The sequence below is a fragment of the Polistes canadensis genome, unplaced genomic scaffold (assembly GCF_001313835.1).
Source record: "Polistes canadensis isolate GaletaPanama2010 unplaced genomic scaffold, ASM131383v1 scaffold_122, whole genome shotgun sequence".
NCBI lineage: Eukaryota > Metazoa > Arthropoda > Insecta > Hymenoptera > Vespidae > Polistes > Polistes canadensis.
Window position 1 is genome coordinate 225,696 of NW_014569669.1, and position 24,831 is coordinate 250,526.

The 24,831-nt window shown below is 35.0% G+C and overlaps 4 protein-coding genes across 10 annotated transcripts; 3 read left to right on the plus strand and 1 right to left on the minus strand.

Moving 5' to 3' along the window:
* Positions 1-348: 348 nt before the first annotated feature.
* Positions 349-1,290, plus strand: LOC106788030 (EKC/KEOPS complex subunit TPRKB-like). Its single transcript, XM_014750919.1, has one exon. It carries the CDS (start codon positions 544-546, stop codon positions 1,099-1,101), a length of 558 nt encoding a protein of 185 aa, XP_014606405.1. The 5' UTR covers positions 349-543; the 3' UTR covers positions 1,102-1,290.
* Positions 1,291-1,738: 448 nt separating this feature from the next.
* LOC106788025 (nuclear protein localization protein 4 homolog) lies at positions 1,739-14,643 on the minus strand. Of its 3 annotated transcripts, XM_014750910.1 has the most exons (13): positions 14,235-14,643; positions 13,674-13,754; positions 13,376-13,580; positions 13,149-13,302; positions 12,926-13,063; positions 12,558-12,861; positions 12,321-12,458; positions 12,079-12,226; positions 11,809-11,969; positions 2,526-2,677; positions 2,327-2,465; positions 1,937-2,256; positions 1,739-1,846 (listed from the first exon to the last, which is right to left on the minus strand). In XM_014750910.1, the coding sequence occupies exons 1-13, from the start codon at positions 14,253-14,255 to the stop codon at positions 1,840-1,842; spliced, it is 1,968 nt and encodes a 655-aa protein (XP_014606396.1). In that variant the 5' UTR covers positions 14,256-14,643; the 3' UTR covers positions 1,739-1,839. The 3 variants fall into 3 exon arrangements, with proteins under 3 accessions (XP_014606396.1, XP_014606397.1, XP_014606395.1); XM_014750911.1 differs by lacking the exon at positions 1,739-1,846 and having other exon boundaries at positions 1,853-2,256; positions 13,403-13,580; XM_014750909.1 differs by lacking the exon at positions 1,739-1,846 and having other exon boundaries at positions 1,853-2,256.
* On the plus strand, positions 2,861-10,810 carry LOC106788028. 4 transcript variants are annotated; one of them, XM_014750915.1, is made up of 4 exons: positions 2,861-3,818; positions 6,158-6,463; positions 6,974-7,123; positions 7,277-10,810. In XM_014750915.1, the coding sequence occupies exons 2-4, from the start codon at positions 6,158-6,160 to the stop codon at positions 8,630-8,632; spliced, it is 1,812 nt and encodes a 603-aa protein (XP_014606401.1). In that variant the 5' UTR covers positions 2,861-3,818; the 3' UTR covers positions 8,633-10,810. The 4 variants fall into 4 exon arrangements, with proteins under 4 accessions (XP_014606401.1, XP_014606400.1, XP_014606402.1 ...); XM_014750914.1 differs by having other exon boundaries at positions 2,863-3,847; XM_014750916.1 differs by lacking the exon at positions 2,861-3,818 and adding an exon at positions 3,975-4,330.
* Positions 14,600-24,008, plus strand: LOC106788029. Of its 2 annotated transcripts, none has more exons than XM_014750917.1 (11): positions 14,600-14,686; positions 17,039-17,147; positions 18,850-18,941; positions 20,710-20,819; positions 20,955-21,077; positions 21,247-21,399; positions 21,464-21,642; positions 21,747-22,043; positions 22,152-22,342; positions 22,458-22,658; positions 23,626-24,008. In XM_014750917.1, exons 1-11 carry the CDS (start codon positions 14,669-14,671, stop codon positions 23,857-23,859), a joined length of 1,707 nt encoding a protein of 568 aa, XP_014606403.1. In that variant the 5' UTR covers positions 14,600-14,668; the 3' UTR covers positions 23,860-24,008. The 2 variants fall into 2 exon arrangements, with proteins under 2 accessions (XP_014606403.1, XP_014606404.1); XM_014750918.1 differs by lacking the exon at positions 14,600-14,686 and adding an exon at positions 16,299-16,615 and having other exon boundaries at positions 23,626-23,859.
* Positions 24,009-24,831: the final 823 nt, after the last annotated feature.

The following is a 24,831-nucleotide window of genomic DNA, read 5'->3' on the forward strand; positions in this document are numbered from 1 at the left end:
TATACATTTTTTCATAAGATTTAATTTTGTATGGTAATGATCGAAAATGTAAATCGATGAATGATCGATATATCGATTATTTGATTCGATTTACTCGACAAAAGCAAAAGATACAAATATATAATTTTTGTTCTATTAATTAAAAACGATTGCTGATCACTCGATCAAAAATAATGAATATTTTTAAAATGATATATCTCATAGATTATTATATTTTTTTTTATTTTTCTCAAAACATATATCATCGCCAACAATATCCAAATATGAGCGCCAATAATATCGACATTGAGAATATACAAATAAGATATGTATATCAGCTAAAAAAAAATTGAAATATGTATGTAGATATCCTCTGGTGTGTATTGACATGTACTATGAAGCGATCATAAATTAAAACCAATCAAAAGGCAAACGAAACTTGTCCAAAAAATTTCACGAGTAAAGAAATTACGTCTCTATAGAGAATATATTACAATGGTTTTATTTTTATCAGTGTTTTCGTTCGCGACTGGTGGATTTTAAGGTTAAATTCCCAATAATACAATGATGACAGACCAAAACATTTATAGCATACAACTAGACCCGGAAACAAAAATGCATTGTACATTGTATTTGTTCAAAAATGTAAAAAATACTGCTGAAGTAAAAAAAAAGGTAATCTCTGGGGATCTTGCTTGTTGCTTCTTAAGACCTACATGCATAGTAGATCCATTTCAAATAGTAATAGCCGCCAACAAGGCGGCTATTAATGAACATTGTAATCAGTTAATTACAAGGAATAAATTTACAGAGACTTTGTTTTATCTCTCAATAACTAAAAATATATCCAAATCACTATCAGATTTTGGGATAAACGACAATGATACAAATATATTGGTTGTAGCGATTCACAAAATAGACGATCAAGAATCTATCTCAAAAATGATTATTGATAATATAAAAGGAGAAAGAATATCGCTAGAAGAGCTGAAAGAATTAAATAATTTGGAACTAGTACAAAAATATTATAAAATTGATAAAGAGGAACTAATTGTATCTACTTATACAGATTCGATAATATCTAGAATCGCTTGCAAAGACTTTTCTTCAATGAAATCATAACGTTTGATTAAAAATAATTCATATAAAATAAAAAAGAATAATAATATTAAAAAAAAAAAAAAAGGAAATACAGAATGCAAAATATTTGGATTCTTACCAAACCAAATGAATATATTTTATTTTATTCTTTCCATTTAAGAAAACTAAATAACTGTATAAGAACACAATAAATACAGAACCTATCTTGAATCACAGTTTATAATTTTTAACCGACTAAAGCAAATATTTTGTTTCTTCCGAGCATGAGTGAATTTGTCAATGAGGAATTTAACTTTGACCATAGCATATAAGATAAGAAAAAATTCCATTTCTATTCATTAGTACTACGACGCTGAGAAAAATGACGTTATAATTCTCGTTTCCCTGACGTTTCGCTGATTATACCTTAATAATCTAGAATCCAGCTACGAAAAAACATCTTGGTCACCTCTGTAAGAATATAAAAGTTTAATAAATTTTTACATTTTTTTTGACTTTAAAAAATATGTCTTTGCAAAATGGACAACTGACAAACCGGAAGTAACTTGCAGGGATTCATTACAGTCAAGTATGTAAAATGGCTGTAAACGAATAATCATTAAATCAAAAAAGCAGGATAGTGCATTAGTGTTAGTCGGAAATATGTATTTTTGCTCGATATTTTTTTCTTATTTTTTTTTTTGTCTGTTTTATTCACTCATAAATAAGGCCAAAGATGCGTAGAAAACAATCATAATATCCGTAAGGATACAGGATGAGTCAAATCCTGCGGAAGTAAATTAATGATTTTAAAAGAAAACACCCTTAAAAGAGCACACAATGTTTTGTAAAATATGGAGACTTCATCTAGGAGTACCTTGGTAGACTGCACATTTCGCATATTGAAAATTCTGCACCGTTGATAAAAGTGCAATGAGGACAGGTCCATAATTCTTGATCGGCAGACGAATTAGCAGCAGCTTCCGTGCCAACGGCTACGCTAGAACTAGCTGCTGGCAGGGAAGACGATGCTCTAACCATGCCGCTATTAAACGGTACTTGCGGAACTTGCGACGTGGATGCTGCACTAGCTGATATTAATTGTTCCACCGTGGCCCAATGTTCGGAACGTGACCATTCAATTGCCATTTGTTTATTTTTAGTGCGCACAGCTTCGAGCAATGGTCCCATGTGATCCTAAAATTTCATCAAAATAAATTCAATTTACAGTTTACGTTAACGAAGATATATTAATGAGTATACATACCTTCATGGGTAGCATATCCATAGTTGTAATAAACAAAAGCAAGTGGAAATCTGAAATAGCTTCAAAAAATTGGTCCGAATTAAACTGCTGCATATAAGTACACAACGAACGAAACTCTTGAACTTGTCCATCAATTAATCTAAAATCAAATAATCGTATTATTATATTCTTCTTAAGCTAAATATTAGCATCGCATTACCTGTTTTCAATAAGGAACGGAGTAATATCATCGTTTACATAAAATGTAAATTGGGGAGTAAGAGGGGTGGATGCAGGTATATCCACTAATAAATACTCCACGGGTAGAGGTCTTGCTAGCCTTGATACTTCATTGCCGTAGCTATCTTTTTCCTAAAAACAAAAAAAAAAGAAATAAAATATAAAATAAATATCATAAGTAAATAAGATACATATGTTAAATGTAAAGAAATATAGGAAGGGCGGGAAAAATTTTGAATCGCAAAACATTAAGGCGAATCTATCGGCGTTGAATGAATGAAATGTGCGCGCACGCGCAGGACATGAGGAAGAAAAATCGAGAAGGGGGAGCGTGGAAGATTCGAAGTAAGGTTGATAGTGTCGCCGCAATGCGAGGAATCGTCCAAATGACGCACGCGAAATATCGCTGGCCGATTGGTTGATAGCGAAAAGGAGATAGGAGAAAGAGAAAGAAAGACGGCAGAATAGAGAAGACGAGGAGAGTAAGAGTGAGAAAAGGAGAGAGAGAAAGAGCAACAGCGTAAGCGAAGGAGTGCGCGGTGTAGTGCGTGTGTCGGTCGGTCGGTCGTCGCCGCCATGCTAGTGGTTAGTTTAGTGAACCAAACATCATGATGTGGCAAAACGTTTGCACGAGCTAAAAGCTGGAGCAACGCCGCGTTAACCGGCGCGCCGTCGTTATGTTATCCACAATAACTCACGAGGTTCGATAAAAAAGCGTAAACATTGTTGAACGCGAATAGTACAAACAAACAAACATAAGCAAGCAAAAAAAATCCCCCCACGACTATTAGAGTATCACGGCAAGAGAGGAAAGGAGACGAAGACGAAGACGACGACGACGACGACGACGACGAGCACGGTAACGGCGACAACGACAGCGACGGCAACGGTGACAGTGACGGTGACGGTGACGGAACGTCGACGACGACAGCAACGATAACAGCGACAACAACAACGGCAACGGTGACAGTGACGAAGATTAGAACGACGACAAAAAAAAAACAACGTACAGCCCACCGGTACTATCGCTCCGAAAACGATCACGACGAAGACAACAGTGGCAACAACGACGACGGCAACGACGACGACAACGACGGCAACTCGTCCGCGTCTAAACATTCGCGAGTGGGATATCGCGTTATGTCAGTCCCGATGTAAATTAAAATATGATCGTATGTGCTGGAGTGAGAGAATAACGAGAAGATATAAGCATCCTTACAACGATATTATATATCGAGAGTGACGAGTGTCAACGATCAGCCTCCATCGCGCGGTAAGGAGACGATCACGAACGTATACACGGTACGAAGCATTTAGATGATTCTAATAGAAGAAGACGGTGTCTTTTATAAGAGAAAGAGTTTACCTCCCTCTTTCTTTTTTTTATTACATAGATGCGTATAATAAGAAGGAGAGAGAAAGAGAAAAAGGGTGAGAGAGTAATAGAGATATAGAATAAAGAGAGAGCATGTATGAGCATACACGTCTGTCTTTTCCTCTCTCTTTCTCTCTCTACGTAAGCGGGAAGGCAATATGGCGCGCGGGCGCGCGTAAAATACGTGATTGGTGGGGGAAGAGAGGGAGAATCGAGAGACGGAGCGCGCGTAAGTGACGGCGAGAGGAAAAGAGGAGGAGGAAGGGGAGCCAAGTTCCCGCGGATTCCCTCGGTCTACTGTGACACGTAGTAACTACTTTGTGAATCTCTAAGTCGTTTAGGAGAGAGAACTTGCCGCCGACCGATAAGCTTGGGAATCCGCGCATCGTTCGACCTACAATCGTTTATCGGCTAGTCTTTTTTTCTCTTTCTTTTTCTTTCTCTTTCTCTCTCTCTCTCTCTCTCTCTCTCCCTCTCTTTCTTTCTCTCTCTCTCTCTCTCTCTCTCTCTCTCTCTCTCTCTCTCTCTCTCTCTCGCGCGCTCTCTCTCTTTTTCGGTGGGCGCGCGCACTCGTTTCTCCTCATGCGGAGCTTGTCGCCACGATATGACTGCCGCCTGCCTGCCGCCTGTCTGCCTTCCTGCCTATCTATATTACGAGGTATTCGAATAGCAATAGAAAACTAAATTTACACGATACCTTTTTTTCTTATTATTTCTACTTCAAACTCCCTTCTCGCGTTAAACATCGTCGTGTTAATAAATGCCGAATAACAAGTAACTACTACTACTCCGTATCAAAGTTCTAAATGACTTGGACGATTCGAATCCTTCCTTCTTCTTTCTCCCACCTTTGAAACTCTATTACTTTCTCTCTTTCATCCTATACATGTAAACGTACGCGCGCGCGTCTTCTCTCTTTCTCTCTTCATTCTTTCCGGGATAACACTGTAGCTAGGTTTTGGCGCGATTTCATGCGCACGCGCTTCTCATACACGAAAAAATTACATTTTTTGCAACATTCCTACCAATATTTCGTCTAGTAATGACTTCGCCGATAAATAGACTGCTCCACGCTACACGATGACGTCTTTACTTGAACCTTTCAAAGAGAACTAGAATTTTGGAGTTTTATTCGTTCAACGTAAAAAGGAAACCTTGCGGAAAGATCAGAAAGATTCTATTGAAATTAATTAAGTTCTACTTTCCCTTTGTGGACCATCTGAAAGAGCTAGAAGTTTTTCAGTTTGATATTGTGCCATGTGCTTAAGAACGCAGCCACGTGCTCGCGTTGTTTTTTTATTTTCTTTTGTTTGAGATAAAAAAATACACATTTGTAATACTATTTTGTTGGAAAAAAACAATTTGTAAAAATATACAGAAATATTTGTGAGGTCATACAATGGCATTAGAACCAATGAAAAATGCATGAAATGACATGATATAATGTTTGAACCTTAAAATTCGACATACATAGAATGCAGACAAAATATTTTTGTTTTATTCGTAAAAAAAGAAGTGTGATTATAAGGTAATAACGATCTAATTATTTTTCTTAGTTAAATATGTATGCAAGTAAAGTGAAACATTCAAAAACATGCATATAAGTGCTCGTGTTCTCAGGTAAACTTTTCTTGTTTTGATGCGAATAAACAAATTGAAAACTGAATAAGTGTCATTTTTAAAGGAGCAATTTTATAATCTACTTAAATTTTTCATTTCATTAAATAAAATAAAAAAAGTAAGAATAAAAGATCAATCAACTTTATGGTAGATATTAACCGTATAAATATTATGCATTAGTAATTTGAACAAATGAGAAATCAAAACGCACTACATTTCATATTAAAAGAGAGAGAGACGAAAGAAAGATTCTATATCTAATACGTGTTACCATCATTTCTGGGATTATGATTATATCGCTTGTATTTTTTACAAAATGAAATCTGTGATAAAATTTTTCATTCTTATTAATAGACATTGTCTATCCGTTGACATTATTTCACATTTTTTTCAACTTGCTAAAAGGAAAAATACTTTTACTTTATAAAATAAAATTTGATTAATTCGACTAAACCAATTTAAGGGGAACAACTTTGTTCGATATAGTCATCATCTTCAAACATTTGCTAGCCAATAATCAATTATATTTTTTTTAATATGAAAAATTTCTCAAAGTAGTCTTTATCGCTCTTTATTTATGATTGCATAAAATTAACATAACTCTATTATGCTTTCAGATGTTGGATCCAAGTGTTTTGACGGATTTAGAGGAGCTTACGCTTTGCACTTATTGCAAACAGAAATTCAATGATGTTGAACTGTGTCCTAAATATCTTAGTTGCAAACACTATTTCTGCTTGCGTTGCATAGAAAACAACTTGTTGAAAGGGCGTGAATTATTTTGTGCTCATTGTTGGAAGAGGACCGACCTGGGTGATCAAGGACCAGATTCTTTGCCGACTTATTCTCCACTTCTTACCCTAGCAAACAACCTCCCTCATTTAAAGAACACATCTAATAAATGCGTCGAAAAAGAAAGAAAGGTATAAAATAAATTGTGTAAAGCAAAGAAAAATATCACGCCTATCTAGAAAGAAAAAAAGAGAGGGAGAGAGACAGAGTTTGTGTGTGTGTGTAAGAGAGAATCCAGTTTTCTTTTAAAAATCTGTTTCTGTATTTGGTTTTAAATTATGACTATTTGCTTTCATTAATATTATTCTTAGTTGCTTAAAAACAAAATTCCTGGACACATAGGTGCATGATAGGGAGGGGAGAGTACCGCGCAAGTTACGAAGCCATATCGAGAAAGATTCTCGTGGTAATAGGATCACATTATACGACGTTCCTTTCTCCTTTATATTGTAACGTACTTTGTCCCTTTTTGCTGCACCTACACATTTCATTCTTTTTTGTCTTTTTGATTTTTACTATCACTTTGATCTTAAAACTCTCTTGTTTTTATTTAATCTATTTCATAGCCTCCATTATCTTTTACTAATATTTTGAAATTCGATCGATAATATAACAAATGTATAAGATTCATTTCTTTGCAGAGTGAAAATTGTCACACTCATGGGATGCCTTTGGCTTTTTGGTGCGCAACGTGTTGCAAGGCACTTTGCAGAGCCTGTGCAACGCCTCAAGAACATCCGGGACATCAGATTAAGTCGCAAATCGATGCCAAAGAACAACTTATAGCTGAGGTAAGTAGCTTTTTTTTCTTTCTCTCTCTTATAAAGGAAAACAAAAAACAAAGATAATCCTTGATTATCGTAAGTTGTATCCTGCATTGTGCCTTCACTTGTAATATCAAAAGGTCGACAAAAAATCTTTCAACAACGACAACTTATCGATAGGTCCAATTGGAACTAGTCGCCATGGGGAAGCTGTCGAACGAGATACAAAGACTGGCAGTACATCAACGAGGATTCTTAATGAAAGTATTGGAGGCATGCGTTACTTTGAAGACACACGTGGAAACGGATCTACATAACGGTTGGAGCCATTTACCAGAACTTACGGATGCTCGTGAAACTTTAGGAAAAGCAAAGGCCAGTTTGTCGGTTTATGACAACCCTAGCGACGTTTATAATTTACACTCCCAATTAATCGTCGAAAAGCAAAGGTTACAATCCAAGTACCAAGATATGATGCTGCAATGTCAACTGGACGATTTGATAGGAAATTCCGTAGTTGTTTTCAACTTTGATACCTTAAAACAAGCGTTGGCGGGTATACATGTTGGAGAATCGATTGTTTCTCAAACATCCAGCAATGGTGGTAGATTGGCCAATCATGCAATGGCTTCGCATAATCCTATACTGTTCCTTGCAAATTATTGTATGTCGCAATTGTACACGAGACATCTCGTTAAGCAACACATGCAAAATGGTTCGATCGAGTATCACCCAAGTATGATGGGCCCGCAACAAGCTCCACCTGGATCGGTTCACGTTCATCAAGGTCCTCCTCCGCCATCTCAAAACAATCAACAGCAGCAATCACAATCTCAACAGCAGCTTTTAATCCCACCTGGTTCGCCGTCCGTGAAACCCGTTCCACCTGCTCCACAGAATGCTATGTTGCATCCGCAACAACAATCAACGTTTATGTCAGAGGCAGTTGGCGCTAGCGGGACAAGTCTGGTAACCGTCCATTCATCTCCCCAACCACCGTCCACGGGAATGGCGGCGTCTCTTCGTGGCCCATCCAACCCCTATCCGCTGTATTACTTCAATATCGAGGTCAATGGATCTCCTCACGGCCGTATAGTTATCGAAGTTAGACCGGATGTCGCACCAAAGATGGTGAAGAATTTTAGCATGTTAGCAACCGGAGAAGTTGGACTTGGTTACAAGGGATGTACCATATTTCAATGCTGGGAAGGAGAGTCCGTAATAACGGGAGACTTCGAGCTTAACAATGGCCGAGGAGGAAGAAGCATATTTGAAGATGGCTACTTCATGCCGGATGACACTAAGTTTCCAGCGGTCAGAGGTACCGTAGGAATGAGAAGAACGCAGAAACGTCACGACAACCTTGGTATGGTGGGCTCACAATTTCGAATCATACTACAAGAAATGCGAGGATTTACGGGAATCTTCGGCCACGTCGTGGAAGGGCTTGAACTAGTTGAAAAGATATCAACGTTTGGTGATCAGACTGGCAAGCCTACTAAGAATATTCTAATTACGAACTGTGGTAAATTGTAACGGCTTCTCCATTACGTTTGGTACTGAAGGGTAACGAATACCTAATCATACCTTACGTTCTTTCCCGTTCTAGATAAACTAAAGGGAGAGTGTTGCGACAGTGTCACCAAGAGAAAACCAAAAATAGCAAACGAAACACGGGCTTCTTATGCATATTGATTTTTTTTTGTCTGATCTGGGTTGGGGTCGGTATACGTCTTATCGAGGATAATATGTATGGAGAATAACGCGCGTATATACGTAATATCTAACGGAAAGATATTATGTCTCCATACGTAAATTCTAATTGGAGGACATTGTCGCAACATATAGTTTAAAACAAATCGCGATGCTTCGTATGAAATCACACAACTTAATTAACTATTTACAATAGAATCTAAAGATGTTGAATAATCTATTTTTAAACGTGGACGTGTTAGAGATGATTGATGCTGCTACTACTAAAAAATGATGATGATAATGATAAAAAAAGATAAAAGAAAGATTAAAAAAAAGAAGAAGAAGAAAAAATAAATATCCATATTTTGCTATTGATTGAGAATCACGAAGATTCTATGTCTACAATAACGACGTTGATCGAAACATACGTACCTCAGATCGATCGTGATATCGATACGACTTCTAGCTGTACGGTATTTGTTTTAGAAGAGTTTCAACATTTATTTTTGGCTATAAGCATATATTGCTACTACGTATAGTTTATAGAGCGTGTCGCACGTTGCGGAGTGAAAAAAGTCACGTGGTAAAAATGTAAGTGGAAGAAAAAAAGAAGAAGAAGAAGAAGAAGAATAAGAGAACGTGACAGCAAAACTTCGGCGTGCGCTTCTAATGTCTTAGGTCGTAGATAGTATAAAATCGTATAAAAATCGTATAAAATCGTGTGAACGGGAAATAACTATGAAATCTGATGATCTTTTTTTTCTCTTTTTTTGGAGAGGGGGGGGGTCTATTTTTATGTTTCCTTGGATGCGAACACGTGCTTACGTGTGTGTATTTTCTATGTACGTACACACGTATACACGTGAATAAAAAAGAAAGCACATTAAGGTCGGGGTTTATAAAATAAGGGTCGAAAGACGCGCTTAACTTCGAATTATTCGGTAACTGTGATTCCGTACGCAGGATCGTTTTAGAAGTTAAAAACAAAAAAAAATAATAGTAACAAAAAAAAAAGAAGAAGAAGAAATTACTGAACGATACGTAGCCAAGTAAGAAGACTATTCCGTTTAGTCGTCTTATAAACGATCGCGTATCGTTCCATTCCGAAAGGAAGAGAAAGAAGCCAAAAGGGAAAGAAAAGCAACCAAAAGAAATTATTTTTAACGTATACGTTTTTCCTCAGGGAAGGGAATAATATTACAAACAAAAAAATTTCGTCAGGTCTCATCGAGAGAAATGTGTTCCAAATGTTTATTCCCTTTTTGCTCTTTCTGTCGACTAATTTAAGTCGTCGTAAATTAAAGTGTATTTAAGTTTAGATCTCAAAATGCAAATGTATACAAGGCCTAACTACTACTATGTAGACCGTAAGCCTCATCGTCTGATGCAGAAGACAAAACGAACGGAATTTAATGGATACATACGTACAAACACACGGCCATGCATACGTATACACGCATACATTCGATTACACACACACACAAAATAATACACACGTTAAACGAAATCATTCCTCGATACTGTATATCGAAGTATTACGATAATGTAATGCGTTATAGTATTCGTTTAAATCCCACGTAAAAAGAACAAAAAAAAAGTCCCATCGTTATATATCGTACTATCTCGTGTAAAACGTGTGCGAGCGACGCGTTTCTAAAGAAAAAAAAGAAAAAAAAATATATATATGAAGAAGAAAGTGTAAGAATGAAATGTGCGACTTTAAAAAAAAAAAAAGAAATGGCAAGGCACATTAATCTCACACGTATATAGGTATATACATATATGCACGCCTTCGTCGTCGCGGTTGCCTTTTTTGAAGAGAGCCTCATTCGATGTTGAACTTGAAAGTTTTAACACTTGTTGATTAGCTGAATAATGCGTCGCGTGCGATAGAAACGCATCATCGCGGCGACGAACGAAATGTAAGAATTGCCGTTTTAGAATAATTACATGGAAAAAAAAAAAAAAGATAAGAAATTACACGTATACAACACACAACAACAAAAAAGAAACTACAAACAAGTAGACAACAAACACGCACGCACGCATACACATACATACGTATACAAAATGAACACAAAAAAAAAAAACAAAAATACGTACGACGATAAGGAGGGTGCTCGTGCTCTCGCGTAAACTTTTCTCGTTTCGGTGCAAGAAAACAAAGCGAAAACCGAATAATAGTATAGACACATTTTTTTTTCTCTTTCTCTAATATAAGTGAGAAAAAACATACGTAAAACAAAGTTCGTATATATATATATATATATGTATCACCGAAACGAGCAACGCTTACAAATTCATCTCTATATACACAAAATGAAAAAAAGAACAAGAAAAAAATGAAATAAAAAATATTCCAACGCGCGCGTATATATACTACATATATATTTTTATGAACGTGATGAGGTAACAACGCATAGCTTGTAATATCGATCTTAAACGACCGACATTGGTTTATTCGCCCCTCGCGTTCGAATTAAAAACGATTGAGCGGCTATAACTCTTATTAAGTTTTTCCTCATGAGTCTTCGAATTCCTTCTCCTAATTCTATTTACTTTACCCCATTATCCTTCTTTATAATTTCATTCTTTTCTACCTATTCTTTCCTCTCTCTCTCTTTCTCTCTCTCTCTCTCTCTCTCTACCCCTCTCTCATTATTTTTCTATTATGTTAAGACTTAATAAGCATTATTAAAAAAAAAATCGAAAAATTTTGTTTATAGTCTACGGTAAACGTATCCGTAAAGTTCTTCGCTTAAACCATTTTATTATTTCATTATACATGCGTACGAGATGAACGTTCGTTACCCAACTTAAATGTAATTTTAATCGATAAATTGAGTTATAAACTATTCCTTTCTTTCAAAACTTTTCTGCGTAATTTTGAATACACCATTCCTTTACCTACCTCCAGAAGAACAACAACGTATACGCAGATACGATTGTGCGAGCGAGACAAGTCTTTAAGGGTATAAAATTAATTGTTAGGAATCAAGAGAAAGAATATCACTTACCTTGTAGAAGACATCTGGAACATATTGCTTATCGGTTGATTCGATTACATAGCCCAGTTCCGGTGCATCTTTCGTTGGCACCAAACAGTTATCGCGTACCAGCGCAGAACATTGATTTGATACTTGATAGCCTTCCATGTGAACTTGATTTTTATCATCTCCTGTAAATAGTATCCATAAAATTATTATTGAGCACATGTAGCATAAAAAATATTTTTTGGTGTTACAAGTATATGATAATGGTAAGCATATAATATTCTTTGAATTTACCTGTGACACAAACAGTTACGAATTTAGAACCATAATAACCACTGGGTGACAAACGACAAGGATTAAGAAATTGATTTTGGAAGTACCCTGCCATAATACACTCTTGCGCCGATAAGAAATGGCTCTCTATATTTCGGACATGTTTCACCTAAACACATAATGAATTATGTATATTATAACTTTTTATCATGACTAATAATTTTGTTATGTTATGAAATGTGCCATGGCTACGTGTAATGTACCGTTCCTTTCTTCACATCGTCGGCTATGAGATCCGTGAAAATCCATCCTATTTTTTTTAAGTTGAGAGATCGAGCTAATTCATTAACTAATGACTCTTTTTCATCTGGCAAAAGTTGTATAGAATCCTTTGTACTTTCCTAAAAATCAACCATTTATGTATCGATTATTACATTATTTTTATTGCATAAATAGACGTTGAATCGATATTATTTTGTTTTCTAATATATTATACTTACTTGCGGAGGTTCATATATAGCCGCAACAACTGCTCTAATCCCTAATGGTACATCTGTATGCATTTCATATCTTCCGTATAAATAACCAATACGTTGATGACCAGTACTTCTCCAATAATTCAAAAAACGTTCAACTAAACTAGGATTCTCAAACATGACATTGTCTACGTGACGATAAGTTTGACGATTCAACGTAATAGAATTAGGTTGACACTTGCTACAAATACCTCTAGGCCATGGAGGATGATCTTTGCAACCAGTCTTTACTCGGCAGCATATGTCGTCTAATTGTAAAAATTTGCCCCTAAAAAAAATAATAACACAAATAAAATTCTATATAATCTTACATTTTATAATACAGAGTTTACCTATCGACTCCGGCAGTGAGTTTCCTAAGAAACGAATGAAAGGATAAATGTTTAATATTTTGTTCTTTCATATAAACTTCGTCAAAGGGTTCCAAAGGAGAGCAGTGTACACAACATCCCTTTGCACTATGACGGCAACTGTGTACAAAAGAAAAAAGAAATATATATTATTTTATATTTTTTGTCTTATTAAAGATATATACAAGATTTTTTATTAACTTACAGTTTTTCATCACGTTTTCTTTGTATCTTCCCATCCAATTTCCACAATTGTTCATCTACTTCATCTTCAACTACATTTGGCAGGCTACGAAGCGCACCCATCACATTTGAATTTTGCACAATACGGTTTGTATTGCTTCCTCCATCGTTCAATCCTATTTGATATTTCAAATATTAGTAGATTGTTTATATAAAACTATATACTTATAGATACTACAGGGTTCAAACCTGCAGAAGAAATATGTGAATTATTACTAGCGGATGGAGTATTCCAAAGTTGTGCACCATTACATGGCACAAGATAGAGCATATCACCATGCGAAAGACCTGTTTCCAACAGTGTTTTACTGCGAGTACTTATAATTTCATCTTGACGATTTCTTTGCTTATATAGTCCAAAGGTAAGACTATTCAAATTAAAAGCAGTAAACACCTGAAAGAATACAAAGCAATAAAAGTTTTAATACTTGTTTAAGTACGAAAGAATTATTAAAGATTAAAAAGATGTTCGATAAGTAATACTAACTTTTTCAAAAAGTGTGAAGACAGAATCCGATAAACAAGCATCTACTCGCTTAGTTCCTTCTGATGATTGCACTCGCAGTGTCTAAAAAGAATAATAAAATGTATATTAATAAAAAGATTTTATTTGCAGAATAATTGAAAATTCTTAAAATAGATGGAACAGAAATGATGATACCAATAAATTTTCTCTGCATATATTTTTTTAAAACTTTTTAATAAAATTTATACAGAAATCAAATATTTACATTTAAAAATATTTGAAATCTAAGTAAACGCGCGCGCGTAAACATATTTAAGGTAAATCCGTGAAGAATGAGTAGGCAGAATAAAAAAGGGGGAAAAAAAATAAAAAAAAAAAAAATTTCAGATCCCAAGATGACACAAGGTTTCGGAATTTCTAATACGTTACTGTAATAATACCGCGTGCTTATGATCACTTTTTAACTATATACGAAAAAGTAAATAACCGTTAGGTCATAAAAAATGGGCGAGAGAAGAAAATGAGTTAAAAGTATCGGTTGATTATCTAGGAATATTAATAATTAATCTAAAATGGACTTACGATTTGCTTTGATTTTGACATTTCGCCGGTGTTGAGTAAAACATCAGCTGTTCAATCCGTTGTTCCACTTGCCTGTGCGAACACAAAGAAAGAAAATTCCCTAAGGAGACGCGAAAAAATTGTCGAGTCAACGTTCGATACCCTAACCTCTTGGCGCTCTCTCGTTTAAGGATTTAGTCGTTTTTCGTTAGAGATTTGAAAGGTATTATCTTTTGTAAGAGCGTTTAATCTCGATTAATCTTCCTCTATTAAATTCACCTTTGTGTGTGTTTAAAGAAGAAAATAATAGTCCTGTTAGACGCACTACGTTGAGAGGAAAGAAAGCCCGCGTTTCAATGCACGTCCCCGTCCAAAGAACCAAAGGAGCAACGATCGTCACCAAACGGTTACCGTCCTGCTACTGTCAGCGCTAATCGTACACAGCAGCCATCACGATGACGGATAGAAAAGAGGTAAATCTTATACAAAATGATTCACGATTTACGTACAATTTACACTTTTTTCTTCTTATATATTCATATTTTTAATCAACTTATCAAAAACACCCAATATTTTTCTTCTTTATTACACTTTTTGTCGATAGAAAAAGGTTCTTTCAGCTTCTTGATCTATCGATCTTTTCAATTCTCGTTTTTGCAAATTTGCCAGCCATGCTTCTTCGTTTGTTTTATCTTTTTCTTCGTCAGATTAATTCGCAACTCCGTGAGAGTATGCAACCCTCGTTACCGATCGGTAGATATGTTATCGGACTATAGGTGCTCGCTCATCGACGATGTTTCCTGTTTATTTTTTTTTATCGTTTATTTTTACTCGTTTCCTTTTTAACTTTGAGAAGAAACAAAGAAGAGGAATCAAATAATACACCTATCACGTTCGACTCTACTTTATCGTTCGTTGCCCCTTTTCTCCCTTTTTGTTGCACCTTTTTTCTTCCCTCTTTTTGGCTTTTCACTTTCTCACATTTCGATCCTTAAGTCATATTCACACTGTTCGAGTATACAACTTTCAACATCGAAGATTTTTATTTTAAAATGATAAGAGATTGATCTTTTAACTCTGAAACATTATATTTGCTCGTCCGATCTAAATTTAATTTTAAATCGTTGAATAATTACTTACTATGTTGAGTTATGCGTATTTTAATCTGAACCATTCGGATTTTGAGTATCGTTTATTCATTATAAATATATTTACTGTCACAACACGAGATCACATATAATAATCTTTCATTTACATATCCTTTAAACCGCATTTTACGAACAATTACGCGATTCATTAACCGAACGATTACCTTCCATCGGAAAGAAAAAAAGAACTGACAAGGATGATGCAACGTTCTCCTTTAAACTCGAATTAAGTGGCAATGCTCGTTGAATGGTCGTGTCTTTCGAAGCTGGTCAAGGCCACGGTAACGTCGCTTGCCAATCACCAGGTGATCGTACGACCTTTGATTATAAATAAAGCGGACATTGACGCATCATATCCTTGAATCAAATATATATTAAGGAACTACACAACACGATCCATTTCCTGTGATCAATGAAATGTCGTAAACGTAAGGGTTGAATTGATGTCAGGTAAAGAGTAATTTTCTGTTATACAACGCGTAATCAAGAAATTGAATTTTTATTATTGAGGATAGCATTTTATTATTACAACATTATAATAAAAAAGAAAAATAATAACTTGAACCCCATTGGATGCAGTTAATGTCACGTAAACATTAGTTTATCATTATCTAACATTATAAAATCATTGTAAGGGAAAAAGGATTGATCGATCGATCGATTGATCACTGGTAACTAGGAATGAGTGATCATTCGTTGGCCGTGGCATTGACACGTTCGATAGTTTTTTTTTCGAAGCACGAGGTCGCATAGTTATTGGCAGAGGTGCCGGCAGAGGTAGATACTTAAGTAAAAAGATAGGAAGGTAGGTAATAGACAGGCGCTGCCTTCGCGCGAGATGACCCTCTTACCTCTTTACCGTTTCTTCCTGGCAAGAACGACTATCGCGCCGTAACGCCGTTCGTACGGTCGTTCGAGAAGATTTCAGTTGTGAGGTCAGTTGCATTTGCTAGCAGACCAGTAGCCATCTAGCGAGAGCCGGAAATCGTAGGTTCCCAGCTCGTTCGAATCTAACAAAACTCTATTTCTCTCACATTATCTTTTTTATATTTTTCTAAAACTTTCATTTGTCTTCCTTCCTACCTTCTACCTACCACTTTATCAATTTTTCTATCCTCTTATATTTTTGTCCTTTCATTTTCTATACGCGCAAGGTTTTGTGTAAGATCGATTTCTATCCACCCTCGAGGTGGATCCGAGGGATCAATTAAATCCACCTGTTAACGGATCGCCGATAGATCCGAGAACGGAAAGGTAAGAAGATGACGTCTAAAACCGTTCCTCCGGATTGCTTAAAAAAAAAGAAGAAAAAACCATCATGAAAGTATCCTAACGCTTGATCCTTTCAAACTTTATTCTCAAACATAGATATATATTTGATATCTTTCGCGTTTGATTTCATGATCAATAATCATTAATCATCATTGATGTTTCTCGAACGTTCAAATGAACAAGTCACCGCGCAAATGTAGCGGACATCTTGAATAAGTCGGAAGTCAGGTGTTCGAAGGGTGACTCGCGAAGTTTAATCGCGTCTTTCACAATCGATACTGGTTTATCGATCTTTCGTAATAATAACAAAAAAGAAAAATATATTCTATTGTGAACTGTATTAATGATAATAACAATAAATGATTAGATAGACAATTAGTAGTGAATTTTGATTATTTTACACAGGTCTGCGGCGAAATGGATAACACAGATGATGATCTAAGGACAGCAGTCGAGTTGTATATATACGATTTATCAAAGGGTATGGCAGCAATGATGTCTAATATGCTGATAGGTAAGCTTAATCGATGAACTAACGATTAACTTGTCTTGTTGTTTTTTCAAAGTATAATTTATATACTCGCAAATCGATACTCATCACGGATTATGAATCATAGGATGATATCTTTGTTTCGATTCAATGACGATCGCTCATTGCGTAGGCGTGTCAAGTTGGATACGAAAAAGACGCGGACGAAAAGCTATGTAAATACGATGTTAACAAATATTCTCTTTGTGACGTTAGCGAACGCGTGGAATCCAAATTTAGTTGAATCCAATGCGATATGCAATCGAATTGAAAAAGACTGAATCGTAGTATCTTATTTTTGAGATTTCACATTATTTACATCAATTATTTTCGATCATTCGATTCAATTACGTTCATTAACTTTTGTTCACTATCACGATAATGTATTTTATTAATATAACTTTCGTGTTATTTTCCTAATGTATTCTTTCGTATTCGAATAAAATGTAAATACAAAATTACGAGAAAAGAAAAAGATTCGTCTTGCGATCGTTGTTTTTTGGAATAACTATTGCGTAGAGTTTATTCCGTAGAAATTATTCCGATCGTACAATAGCAAATAATTTTGAAACTTCGTTGATATAAACTATCGTTAAAATATATACCGTTCGTTCGATGGTAATAGATAATAGAATCTTCAGAAAAGCGGCATGCAGTCTCTCTTCTAAACGAAAAATTCGGGCGTCACGTGTTTGAAATTCATTCGCCATGCTTACACGAAGAGATCTCGCGGATCTATTTTAAATCGCATTCGCCGTAATTACTCGCGAAGATTCTTTAGGATAACTAGAATTGGCATAGATTCTCGTGTACTTATGTTATTTATATTCGCACGTGCATATCTATGCATTTATCGAGATTAAAATTATACAAAAGATAAAAAAAAGTAATCCAATAATAATATTGATAAATAATCGATGATAAGAAATGATCGATGATTATATCAAATGATCTTTCTTATCAAATTCTATGCGTGCAAATTAATAATGTTGTTTTAATCGAGTTAATATCGTGTGTACCATTTAAAATCTTAAAACCTAATATCGTTTATAAATTTTCCACATGAATAGAAATACGTATGAACGCATATACAATACATATATAAGCGTAAACTGGCATGTTCTTTTGATAAATCTATCAAACGTTATGTTCGTAAAACAAATTGGCAGTGATTTATGATCTCTCGTGGTAGGAGTGAAGGCGTTTTATTAAAAAGAGAGAACAAAAATGTCTTACCGTGATGTAAAAGGGTTGACGGGTAAGAAAAACGAATATTACATCTGACGAATTTTCCTGTTCAAGCCCAGCTAAGACTGTACTGTAATAAGAATATCGTGAACGCTAATAGTTATTTCCGCGTTAAGAAAGTAGGTCGAAGGAGAACGACTATTCGGCTTGGGATTTCGTCTCGAGGTTTCGTCTTCGAAATGACTCTGGTGCATATTTCGGTTTACGAGCGAACACCGGTGGACCTTAGAGATGAGAGCAAAAATTAACTACTTGTAGATCATGTCTTCCAACTTTGAAATATATTCGCGTTCGTCCTACCGGCAGCCAATTTTTTTGTTTCTCTGATCTTCTTTGGGAAGATTCCGATCAAATTCAATGCCCTTGTAAAAACAAAAAATTCATAAATAAATAAATTCAATATGATGGATTTTTGTTAATCCTTATATCATATTCGCAGGTAGACATTTGGAAGGAATATGGCATACGGGGATCGTTGCTTATGGTAGAGAATACTTTTTTGGTCCAGCTGGAATACAAAGTGTCAGGCCTGTAAGTATAATAACAAATTTGCGAAATCTTACTAACAATAAAATTACCTCCTGTATCCTTTATACTTACAATATTTAGCATTGCAAATAATTGGCAAGATGCCATTAATAAATAAAATAAAAATAACCTATGGTCTATGGACAAATAAATGTTGTTCTCCTTTATGCATATTCATGCACAATACGAACGAGTACTTGCTCAATTGCGCACAATGTTTTCGAATAGTAAATTAACGTTTTCTATCTAATTTTATTTTAAATCTCTTCAAGTTTAACTATTTTACTTACGAATTGTAAAACATCCCAGAAAATTTTAGTCCAATTTATTATTTCAATAGATTTGAGTTTATTTTAAATGAGTGAGTAATTTATTTTTATTTGCAAACGTTCATCTCATTCAAATTGGTTTGTTCGTATTTTACGTATGTGGCTTTTCCTAAGAACGAGATGCATTGGCTCGTCGTTGGCACGTAACATAGCTATCATCGTAGGGCCCAATCGTAGTAACTTGTCACTCTGGCCATATGATACGCTAGAGACGAGCAGGTACTAAATTTGGTCTGGTCGAATCTAAAAATAATTTTCGCTTTGGTTTACACACGAACGCGTCCTCTCTCTCTCTCTCTCTCTCTCTCTCTCTCTTTCTCTGTCTCTCTCTTTCTATCGCTCTCTCTTTTTCTTACATACACTTTCACTCTCACTCTGATACCTCTTTCTCGTTCTATGTTTTACGGTTCTGACTCTACGGAGACGAAAGCATCGCCAAGTTCGTTCATCTACGTCCGTACTAACTTGTTCCCACGTTGTGCAGAAGAATTCATTGCTAGCGCGTTTAACGCATTTCTTAAATAGTGTGCTGCTTCGATTAACCATAAGAGTGATAACTTACTAAGCGCGAAAATATTTTGAAGAATAACAATGAAGGATATTAAGAAAGAAGAAAGCTAACGGGGCAGATCAAATTTCGTCCTTTTTTTGTATGTATTCAGTTTTAAATAATGTGTGCTTTTATCTTTCTCTTTTTGAAATTCGATTAATCTCAATTGTCCCGTCATTTTATCCCGTAAATTTTTCCTCAAGGTGGTACAATTTTCATTCGAGGGTGTTACAAATTTGTAGCAAACGGTGTAGTAAATTTTAGAAAAGTTTTTCATGAGTTTGCTGATAAATTAAAAGATAATCATTTCTATTTATCTTATCGATGTGGTGTTTCTAAAATTTTATATTTTAATTATCATTGCTTTTAAACGTGCATATACAATTATGCATATAATTATTTTTGTATACTTTATTTAACTTGTTAACGTGGATGAAAAGGAAGACAAGAAAAAGAAAATTCCCCCCAAAAAAAAAACAAAACAGTATGCAATGTTATATCACGCGTTATAATTTATCTCACATTTTTCACCACTTTCTTCCGCCTTTTTCCGTCCTTAGCTTTTCATGCCACTAACGCTCATGAATCTGACGCGCGCGTTAGCAAATAGTTATTTTGAGCGTTTCACGTAGGGAAGCGTGGATTTGTCGTCGTTCTAAAATTACGTCTGCACTCTCTCTCTCTCGTGTATCGAAGATAGAGAAAGAGTAGGAGAATTGCAGAGAGAGAAAGAGTAGGAGAATTGCAGAGAGAGAAAGAAAGAAATTCGTGGCTCATGCATCGAGAGACGAAGAGCCAGTTTGAGAAATTGACATTGACGGGATCTGGAAGGAGTCTTGTCTTTCTTTTCTCACGTATATTCAACAAATACATTTTCGGATAATAATTACAGGGTGGTACGCATTTGCGCGAGCCGCAAAAAGTCGAGAAGATTGGTGAAACTTATCTACCCTATTCTGTTTTCCTTGAATACATCAACGGCCTGGGAACATCCACATTTGCGTGAGTGTTGTCTCGATTGCGTTTTCTTATCATAATAATATTTGCGAGAGAATGGTGTCGGTGTTAGAGATTTCATTGAAAAAAAGGAAAAGAAAAAGGAAAGAAAAAAAAAAAAGCAAGACAAATCTTTTTCAGACCGGGTACGTATAATCTCTTCAAGCACAACTGCAACACTTTCACGGAAGAAGTTAGCAATTTTCTGGCGGGAACAGGAATTCCTAAATACATCCTCGATCTTCCGGAAGAGATATTACAAACGTGAGTCGGATCGAAAACGAACTTTCAATTTTATATATTATGATTACATTAATCGATTTGATCATTTATCCGATGTTCACTTAATAGAATATACTTCCAAGTATATAGACAAATTTGTATAATTTTTCTCTAACACAAGTTTAAAAGTAATTACCTCAATCACATTTAGGCCAATTGGACAAGCGTTAGGACCTTTGATAGAAAGTTTAAGTAGCAACGCAAACGCAGGTTTCACGGTAGGCCAAAGATTCGTTGAAGCGAGAATCGACAGGGAGGCTTCTCCAGAATACCAGCTTTTGAATACAGCAATCGAGGAGGCGAGGTACGCTTTATCTATCACTTTATTCGAAATTTAATCGAATCTAACGACAGATATTAAATGTTAGATTGAACTCGATCGCGTTAGAGGAAAGGAGAAACGTGATAAACGAGAAGCTCGCTAAGAAGGATAGGAAGAAGAAAAAGAAGAAGAAGGAAAAGAAGGAAAAGAGTAGCAAAGATAGCACAGGAAGTGACAATAATAGCACAGGGCCCAGCAATTGCGCGGACATGGCGGAAAGCGAGGGTGAGGATTTATATTTTTGTTTTTGTTTTATTTCGTTTTTTGTAATCCTATAAGATTTTTCGAAATCGTGTGTTGGAATAATTGAAAAGAAATAATAATTGTAGGTGCAGTTAGCGAGATGCAAGCGACGAACGGTGCAACGATGGAAATGTTACCGTCCGATAGGGTAATGCAAATGGAGGAAGAAGAGAAACGGGAACAGGAAGAGAAGAAACGGCAACGTGATCCTCCTATAGTATTTAAAGACACGGTCGATGTAAAAGCGGAATACGAGACGTTAGTCAACTGTCTAGAAGGAAAATTAAACGACGAGGAGAGAACGTGTTTGACCGAGCTTCGACAATACGTTCTAGAGAACGAAGGTTCTTGGGCCTTGGGAGATTATTTTTTAAATTTTGTCGGTAAGCCCTCATACCCATGGATTTCTGATTTATTTATTGAAACGATCAATCAAATCTAAGGATAAATTGAATGAAAATATTCTTTTTCATTGTTCATTAAATGTACAGGACGCATACTTTACGACAAATCCTTAACAACCGAGGCAAGGGTGAAACTTCTCAACGTTCTTTCCGTTGCCGCTTTGAAAGACGACGTGATTCTTCTTTTGCATCAAGATAGAAGGGAACATATTCTCATGAATTATGCCTTCGATATAGATCGTCATCCTCCGGAAGAACAATTACCGCTTGCCGAATTTGTAAGCATTGTTATTTCTATAATTATTATCATTAATATAATATAATGGTAATATAATATAATGATATATAATGAAAATACTACATAACATAATAAGAGACAAATTTCTATTCTAGTTGGCGAACATGTTTGAGAATCTGAGCAGTTCCGAGTGGTTACTTTACATATCCGAATGGCAACATCACAATCAAAGTATCAGCAACATAAGAGTGACAACGAAGGTTGCTGTCCACTCCTTGCTATCCAATTCATTCGAGTTGCAAACCCGTGGTGCTGCCATTATCCATAACTTAGCCTGCAAGGAGGTAAAAACTGTGGTCTGTATCCTTCCTGTTCGATTAACCATCGTTCAAAAGGACGATGCTTTGTGCTCTTTTAATTTCTTCCCTATTTATTCTAAAAAAAATTATAAATATACATGTTATAAATATCTTTATGGTCATCCATTTAACCATCATAATCTTTATCATTTTAATCATCGGCCATACGATGATTACCGATCAATTAATTATCGGAAAGAAAAAACACCGCTAAGAATAATACTAATACATGACAATTGGTAGACGTATCGACGCCAAAGCTAAATAAACATGCTTCTTTTGTTGATTTATGCTAATCGCTAAATAAACGCTTCTTCGTTTATCGAAAAAAAAAAAAAACATAAAATATTTACACGCGACGCGTTTGATCTTCTCCAATCAACAACGATTGTCTTCGTTTAATGGCATGTACAATGTACATACGAGTATATATATATTCAATCATGGTTCCTTTTGGTCTAGGATAACGAAATATAATTAAAATTTAACGTCTTCCCTTAATTTTCATCTCGACAAAATCCTCATATCGTATATCTTATGTATTGTGCTTCGTAATACGAGATAACACCTCAACTAGCTCGTAACGTAACTCTCCGTAATGAATGCGATGCTGCGAAAACAGTTCAGTTGATGGATACCTTCCCAGAGATCGGCTACTATTTTTTCAGAAAATGAACAAAAGCAAAAATCTGCGGCGACTTTTACCAAAAGGCAGCATTTCTAAGGTACCTATTTAATAAAATACGTACATAAGATGCGTACCTATTCGAGCATATCTCGAATTCGTTGCAGTGAGTCAATAGCGATTATAAAAAAAAAAAAATTAAAAAAAAAAAGAAACAAAAAAAATATAATAAAAATAACAAGGTATCCATAAAAGTCTTACGACTTAACTTAAAACGTTTACTATCTAATCGCTTAAATTAAACGATATAACATCTTCTTACAATGATAATGATCGTAGGTATTTGACGATGTCGCCATTGAACTTACAATGGCTTTGCTGCAATATTTCAACGGAAGTCCAGCAGAAGAACAGCTTTACGCGTGTATGAAGTCCTTGGCGCGTTTCACACAAATCAGTGGACAGGATGTACCCCAATTGATACAGATGATCGGACCAGAACCAAACAAATTTCGTGGAACTTCTGAGAGAGTCGACGAACTGATCGATCAAGTCAATAAGAAGCTACGTTGAGGTATAACTTGCCATTTCTTCGCGATCAAAATCTTTTTATTCCAAATAGGATGATGTATAAAACGAGTGTTGTTGACTGACAGCTAAATAAGATGAATTTTTACATAGAGATTTTATTTTAAGCATCTACGTGCTTTTATAATAATACTTATTATTACTATTATTATTATTATTATTAATGTTATTGTGTAAATTGTTACCTCTATTATTATTATTACAAATTATTATTAAATTATTACTAATATATTGCTACAGCTAATATTGCGATTATTTTTTATATGAAAATTAATGTTTTATCAAAATTGTGTCTATTTACGTTTCTCTATATTTAATTTTCTTTTTTTCTATAATTTATTTTTATTTTGGAATCGTACGAAATCCAAGTTGAAAATTACGGTATTATAAAGCAACGTTAGGCGACAGAACATTTATACGCATATGTAAGTGGGTTACTACCGTTGGCACGCATAATCTTTTTGTAAGTCTCTAGCATCTTATCTTTTTTTGTTGCCACATATATATATATATATATATATATGTATATATGTGCTTCTACTCGTACTAGTTAATTCTTACTCGAATGACAAAAAGAAGGTCTTTCCAATTAATTTTCAATTTCTTATCATTTTACCAAATAATCGTTATACGATACATAAATTCTACGTACATGTATATAAATAAAAGTATATATAAAATTTTTAAGCAATACAAATAAAAAAGGCAGAATGGCACTTGATTGATTGTATATAATATAATCTTTAACATTGACAAAATTAAAATTAGATATGATCATATACAAAGTTAAGAATGGGCACCAAGTATACTTCATTCGATAATGCTAAGTAAATATATAAATGATATTTTGGAAAGAGAAAAATTTTAAATGAACATGTTTGCTCTCTTTATTCTAATCGATTATTTATTTTAATAATAACGATAAAAATGTTTGAGGATAAAAGGATTATATTTAAA